The sequence below is a fragment of the Lepisma saccharinum genome, chromosome 17 (genome assembly GCF_977018435.1).
Source record: "Lepisma saccharinum chromosome 17, izLepSacc3.1, whole genome shotgun sequence".
NCBI classification, from domain to species: domain Eukaryota; kingdom Metazoa; phylum Arthropoda; class Insecta; order Zygentoma; family Lepismatidae; genus Lepisma; species Lepisma saccharinum.
Window position 1 is genome coordinate 51,461,232 of NC_139245.1, and position 7,967 is coordinate 51,469,198.

The 7,967-nt window shown below is 34.1% G+C and overlaps 1 protein-coding gene across 1 annotated transcript; it reads left to right on the top strand.

The window, feature by feature from the left end:
* The first annotated feature begins 217 nt into the window (after nt 1-217).
* LOC146001410 (uncharacterized) lies at nt 218-7,142 on the top strand. Its single transcript, XM_083138727.1, has 2 exons — nt 218-829; nt 7,044-7,142. Exons 1-2 carry the CDS (start codon nt 218-220, stop codon nt 7,140-7,142), a joined length of 711 nt encoding a protein of 236 aa, XP_082994853.1.
* The last annotated feature ends 825 nt before the right edge of the window (nt 7,143-7,967 follow it).

The following is a 7,967-nucleotide window of genomic DNA, read 5'->3' on the forward strand; positions in this document are numbered from 1 at the left end:
ATGTATGATACATAAAGATAGAAAGGAAAATGTCAAGGGATGGAAATTTATAAATGAGAGAATAATGACAGTAGACATTTTCGAGCAGAAAGAATTAACTCTAGTGATTGTATATGCCCCTAACGAGAATGAAACTTCAAACAACAAAGATCAGTTTTATGAAATACTACAAAGAACTATTGAAGACATAGATAAAGAAGTTATTATCCTAGGAGATATGAATGCCAGAGTGGGAAATAAAACTGATCGATGGGGAAAAGTAATAGGAAAGTATGGAGAAGAAGTTATAAATAACAATGGAGAGAGACTATTGGAACTCTGCATAATAAATGATCTGATTATCACCAACACTATGTATATACATAAAGACATACACAAATATACTAGAGAAGAACCAAGTAGAAATGAAAAATCTATAATAGATTACATCATTGTGCGGAGAGATATGAAAAAGTTCATAAGAGATGCAAGAGTTAAAAGAGGGCCAGAAGTAAACACTGATCATAAACTTCTCATATTAGATATGACCATAGGGGTTAAAAGTAAGACATCAAGGATGAATAGAAGGAAGAAAACGATAAATTACAACATAAGAGAGAAGATAAAGGTATACAAGTTGAAAGAGAAAAAGGTTCAAGAAGAATTTAGAAAGAAAGTGAAAGAAGAACTAGCGAATGAGCAGGTAGAAGAAAGAGAAGAGGACTTAGAAAAACTCTGGAGTAAATGGAAAGGGGCAATAATATCTGCAGCTGAACAAGTATGTGGAACATCTAGAGTAGGAAGCAAGAAGAAGATAACAAATTGGTGGAATCCAGAAATAGAAGCAGAGGTAAAAGATAAGAAAGAAAAATGGAAGAAATACCTGTCTGGGGGTACTCTGGAGGCATTTGAAGAATATAGAAAGCAGAGGGATAAAGTGAAGAAAGTGGTTCAAGAGGCAAAGAAAGAAATGTGGGAGCAATTTGGAAGAAATATGGAGCAAAATCGTAAGGAAAATCAAAAACTTTTTTACAAAGTTTTGAAGAACATGAGGAAACAAAAAGATTGCCCTTTAAAATTTATATATGATGAAAATAAGAAATTATTAACAAATTCTGAAGAAATAATGAAAAGATGGAAAAACTACTTCCAAAAATTGTTAAGTGAAAACGAAAGAAACATACCAAATGAAGAGGAGGAGGAGGAGGAGAGAAGACCTGAACAACCAGATATACTAGATGTAGAACAAGAAGTAATCACACGGGAAGAGTTAAAGAAAGCTATTAGTAGAATGAAACTAGGAAAGGCAGCTGGTCATGATGGCATTGCACCAGAAATGATCAAGTATATGGGAAAGGAAGGAGAAGATCTGTTGCTCAGAATAATAAATGTGGCATGGAAGGAAAAGAAGATAGTGAAGGATTGGGAAATATCAATACTAATACCAATATATAAGAAAGGAGATAACAGGGAATGCGGAAATCACAGAGGTATTTCACTACTCAGTGTGCCTGGCAAAGTCTATTCAAGAATTTTGGAAACTAGACTAAGACAAGAAATAGAAGATAAATTAGAGGAGACACAAAGTGGATTCAGACCAGGTAGAGGTGTCCAAGATCACATATTTACAATAAGGCAAATAATAGAGAAAGTTATAGAATACAATAGAGAATTATACCTATGCTTTATAGATTTGGAAAAGGCTTTCGATAGGGTGCCATGGCAAGAGCTATGGAAAACCCTAAAGAAAAACAATGTAAACAAACAATTAGTAGATGCAATACAAAGTTTCTACAGAACAAATAGATGTTATGTCAGAACTGGCAATAACAGATCAGAGGAATTCATAACATCAACAGGAGTAAGACAAGGTGATATTTTATCCCCATACTTGTTTATCATTCTAATGGATGATGTTCTGAAAGAAATAAAACTAAAGATGAGAAAATTTAAAGTAGGAAATTGGAAACTGAAAACTGTAACTGTATCTGAACTTTTATATGCAGATGATATTGTATTGTTTGCAAATTCACAAGCAAACCTACAAAGAAATTTAGAAATAATAAATCGTAATATGTCAAAGAAATATATGAAAATAAACAAAGATAAAACAACTGTGTTAAGGATAGGGAGAATAGAAAAACCCTGCATAATAAGCCTTGAAGATTCAGAGCTAAAACAAGTACAAAGTTTTAAGTATCTAGGTGTTACAATCAATAGTAATGGAAAAATAGATGAAGAATTAAACACTCGAATAAAGAATACAAACAGATTATACTATGCCATAAACAAAGGATTTTTAGGGAAAAAGGAAATAAGCCAAAAAAACAAAAATGATTGTGTACAAATCAACTTATGTACCAACATTGATATATGGAAGTGAATCCTGGATAATTAATGAAAAACAAAAACAAAACTTACAAACAGTAGAAATGAAATATTTGAGGAGAACAGTGGGAAAGACCAGAAGGGACAAAATCAGAAATCAAACAATCAGAATAACATTAAACACACAACCAATATATCAGGATGTTGAGCAAGCACAACTCAGATGGTTTGGACACCTCAGCAGAATGCCTGAACATCGAATACCTAAACAGGTATGGGAAGCAAGAATGGGAGGATTGGATGCAAAGAGACCGAAAGGAAGACCACGTAGGACATGGAATGAGGGAATGAAGGATATCTTGAGCAGGAGGAACATCACGTGGAGTGAAGGAAGGAAGTTGGCAGAAGATCGTGACAGATGGCGAGCTCTCTACAAAACCTCGAATACTGATCAAATAATGACATAATGTTACTGTTTTCTATCCAACGCTAATTTCTCTACACTTTTGAAAACTTGTGCATTTGCATTGATTTCTCTCAACAGACAGCTTTGCATGCAGCAATAAATGTATTTTTACACAATTTTGGTCATGCACCTGTCTGTCTATTTGTGATACAGGTTCCTGTGTTATACTTGTACCTTGACTTTATATGCAAAGTATATAGAATATGTATGTATGTATGGATGGATAATTTCACCAATAAGTACTAACTGAACTTTTCGTAGAGTCAGGTATTTAGGTGTTACCTCTGTCAAAAAATTACTAAAGCTGCTTTTTTGAATTTCGTTAATATGCCACTTAAAATTCTACATAAAAAATTAAACTTACCTTCTCTTTTTCCAGTATTCCTGTAAATATAGAGCATTCCTCTTCTTGGGTTTCGCAGAAAGTTTAAGCCTGTTTTGACCTTTGAGAGAATATCTCCAAGACATCCTGATGAAAACAATGAGAAGCGCCAAGTAAACGTCGTTTCAAGAGCCAATTCTTCGAAAAACTAAAATCAGGAAGCTTTCGAATTTCCGAACAGATAGTGGCTCTTGTCCTTGTCATGACCTTTGTGTCTGACCAACTTGTCAACATATCGTCCACAGATGTAACGAAATGTAGCATCCAGAGAGAAAATTACCCCTCATACCCACTGAAATGCCTAAGGAAGGACCAATAATATGGTTAATCAGAATATCCGGACATTCGGAGAAACCAGAACCAGATATTCGAAAATTAGATAATTCATATACATGGATTGCTATTTCCTTTCTCAAGTTCATTAAGTTATTGTGGTTAGTAAAGTTCCTGAAATTGAAAAAATAATTATGAAATAAAGGTTGTATCATTCACAACCAGAGGTTGGGATGATTTAAAACAGGGGTGGAATCATTCTCATCCTGATCCCTCCTTTTAAATTCCATCAGGCATTAAAATGGATACATGTTGAGGTAGACCTATATTTGTTCACAATTTCCATTAAATTGCTAATGAGTGCAGAACGAGGCCCAAGATCTTCATATATTTCGGAATTATCTGTTTTTAAAATTATCAAAAATCCTCAAAAATTAAGAAATAATAATTATAAATATTTCACTAAGAAACAGGAAATTCATGTGTGCTGTTCTAAAATGGAATTTTCCATACCCCTACATTGTTAATCTTGGATAATAATGTTCCAACGCTGCTTCTCCTTGTCAGAAGTGCTTATGCAGTTGTTAACATTAAAGCAAAAAGTGAAATCTTCTATATTAATCAAAAAAAGAATCCACAAGAATAATTTCCCATACAAAGCGAATTTTATGTTCTGTGTGACAGCACTGTGCTCGACCCTCACTTATTATTGGCCAGCAAGATACACTGAAAATGTGAAACAATCACGCGACACCAGACATTGAGTAAGGGGGCAGCTGCACGTTACACGTCACGTTAATACGTCAATTTAAATTGGTAATTTTTATAATAAATGTTGTTTTGAATTCATGGTGTGCAAAGAAATTTAGAATAATTTCCCTGCTCCTCACCATGTTCATACTTGAAAGCATTGCAGTCTCAATACTGCAGGTAAATTTGTTGCTGGGATGAACGCAGGACTAGGTGTGTGTTTGTGTGTGTGTGTGATTGATGGTGTGTGTGTACACACGCATTGATAGTTTTCAAACCAAAAAATAGAACATTTTATACAAGGAAGAGAATATTTTATTCTTTACTTTGAGTTTCAATAAATTCATATAAATCAGTACGAATGTTTGAAACCTTCCAGCCTGAAAAGATTCTGTGAGTTCTGGACTTTCGAAGTATTTATAACTACATGAAGTAAAAAAAAAAAAATGTCAAAATAGGAATCTCTGTCCCTTCTTTTCTACATTTTATTCAATTTGATTACTGCATATATTTATTCCCATTATTATGCTTAAAGTAAATATATAAATATATAAAACAAAAGTGAAGAGTTTAAATCACAGAATAACTGAACGACATAACTTGCCTTCTTCCTTTGGATCAGACTCATAAACTGCCGTAATTTGTGTGACTAAAAATCTTGACGATTCACTGCTTCTACTTCCAAAACTGTCTGTCTTGTTTGTTGACAGGAGCCGCTGAAGTAATGCAGTTCCCTGATTTCATAAAGGTCTGTCTCTGCCTGAACAACAGAAACCCAGATGGCAAGAAAAGAGATAGCTTATAATATGAACTGGCAGGTGAAACCTCCACCCCTGCACTACGAGGGGTATGTCTCACAGACGCGAGGTTTGCATGTTGAAAAACGACAGCAGCGCTACAAGCGGAAAATCCTCGAACTTTCAGAAGGAGTGAGAAATAGATACCTGTATAAAATTATATTATATTTAATGAAAATATTGTGCAAATGCTTGGAATTATCTGTATAAATTCACGATACTAAGATCCACAATATTTAACCTAAACGTTATCGAATTTTAAAACTCTTCAAACGCCCCTTTAAAGCTGCTTTTCAGATCCCATTACTGCTACTTCACTATTTTTTGCATGCCAAACTAGAACTCCAAATTGTTTTCTAAGAACTTACATCACTTCGTGTATCCAACTAGAAAAGCCTTGCAGAGTATCACCGAAATTGGAAGCATATTATAGGAGATTTTGTCACTAGAAGGAGAAGCAGTTTTCAGCTGTTGAGAGAAACATCCAGCCGAGGCTCAATAGCAAGACCTCAATTGCCTACCTCAAGCGTGAGGCGCAGAATAACAGATTGTTCTATCTTACAATAATACAAACTCATAACAAAAAAATAACACAAGAAAAACTGATAATTTATATAATAGATCAACGTTAATTAGCTATAGTAAGCTAAAGTTCAGGTTGGCAACAATTAAAAATGCCAACGTGGAAGTTTTTACATCGACAAAAACACGTAGCATGGTTCCCCCACTCCTAACATAAACAACCAATAGGAAAACGATATGTTAATGAAAACGAGGGAGAAATACTTTGCTATAATATTACAATATTAAACTATATAGAAATAACTAAACTAATTTTAACAAATAATTCATATTTGCTCTTGCACATAACGAAGATTAAATAAACATTTAGTTTATAATGAAGACAAATTACTTCAAACTTGTACATTGTTGAACAAAAATCGATATTAAGAAGAAATGTATTTAACTTGTGTTTAAACAACTAAATTTGTATGAAAGATAGAAATAATCCTAGTCATTTTGGATTTGAAAAATAATGAAAATGTTGCATATATTATTTGGGATAATTATTAGCCTATAAATTCTGAATAAATGTTGCAAAAATACGCGAATAACATTATAACATAAGATAAAACGTAAATATATACATGAATTATGAAAACAATGAAGTGTAAATTATTTAATCCAAGTTCTTAACTTGAAAGTATACGACTGAAATCTGCCTACCATGGCGGTTGTTACAATTTCCTCCCTTGTCGGCATAATGAAAATTGCTGAGTATATCGAAGTATTTTTTTTTTTCAACTAGATGCTTACTATCGCACAACACAAATAATATTCGATTAAAACAATTATAAAATTATACACTCAGATTATACTGAAAGAAATACTTGATAACAGATTTAAGTTTTCTACCAAACACAAGAATTTCTTACACATATAACTGAGATAGACTATCACGTTACATATAATCATGGAAAGTTAGAATAAATATCAATTAATATGCATGTACATGAACAATCAACTTGGATAATAGTGTAAGGATGGGGCAAACGGACACCCTAAGCACAATTTTCAAAATAACTCTCAAACATTTTATTGAAAAATGAAAATAACTATTGGCATAAAAGGTGTGAACCTTCAGTTAACACATGATAGCACATAGTATCTAAGCAAATGAACATCTGTCTCAAAATAGTCTGATCAAACCCCGGATGCAGCAATGTCCATTTACCTCGCACGTTCGGGGCAGAAGGACATTTGATCGGGGCAGATAGACAAGTGATGATTTATGAACTATCATCACTCTCACAATAACAACACACAAATATGGGTCATTTCCCTTTGCAACACAATTTACATAAAACCAGAGAGAACACTCTAAGCACTGCACCCAATTTTGACCCTGGTTGTACACATCTTTGCATTTACGGCACTCATCACTTGTGGTGTGTTAAAACTTCCTTGATTTTTTGCTGCAGCTTTCAGTTTTTTGTACTTGAGGCAAGCGATGAAGGAAGGATCCCTAAATATATGTGACTGCCCAGTTTTGTGTTTCCTGCTGCAGGTTCCAGAAGTTGATGGCAAAAGGTTTAGCTCCTCAAAACTTTCACAAGATGACACATCCTCTTCTCTTGCTGTAGGATCTGATGATCGCTCATCATGAACATGGACAGTCGCAGGAACAAAGACATGCCAGGCAGTCGTTGTGGATTAACGGGATATATTCCATAAGCATTGAACCCATTTACAGCATTGTTCGTTCTCGATATTTCACCATCCTGTAACAAGGGCACATTGTATTAGAAACACAAACATTTGATGGGTACAAAATGCATTCTATACAATTCACACTTGCCATTTCCATTACTGAGTCAAATATACATTAGTGTCTCAATCAAAAAGTACCTAACAATAGTTAAATGCAATACAATTCATCTATGTCCGTTTGCCCCAATGGCAATCTGTCCATCTGCCCCACTTGTAGCCTTTGACTTTACATTCTGAAAAAGTCCACCAGATGGCAGCACAATGTTGTCAATACATGTGTATATATATAAAGGAATCATTGCCTTCACCACATTTCAAATCACAACTTCAGCAGGACAATAGTAACCTATGCAATCCTTTTGTTCGGAACACATTTTTTAGTATTCATGGTTTTGCGCGTACATTTTCTGCTTACCTGGTCAGGTTTTTATGCTGGATTTCACCTTTACGATTTCTTCCGATGCTCAACACAACTGCTCCAAACGTTCAGGTTCATACACAACTCAAACTGCTGCACTGTTGCTAACTTCAAACTGAAAATATTCATACTTTTCTTAGGGGATGTCCGTTTGCCCCAGTATCCATTTACCCCATCCTTACCCTATATGATATACATTGATAAATATAAGCTGTCTGTAACTTAATATTTTACAAGTTTTTCCTTGGAATTTATGTTTCTTTCTGTCATTGTTATTTGACCTAATTTTATAAAGAGCACAAT

Bases quoted from the DNA above. Each gene is read 5' to 3' on its own strand.
- LOC146001410 (XM_083138727.1), top strand. From the start codon at position 218: ATGAATGCCAGAGTGGGAAATAAAACTGATCGATGGGGAAAAGTAATA. The intron at 830-7,043 runs GTAAAAGATAAG...TTCCTGCTGCAG, and splicing joins ATCCAGAAATAGAAGCAGAG to GTTCCAGAAGTTGATGGCAA.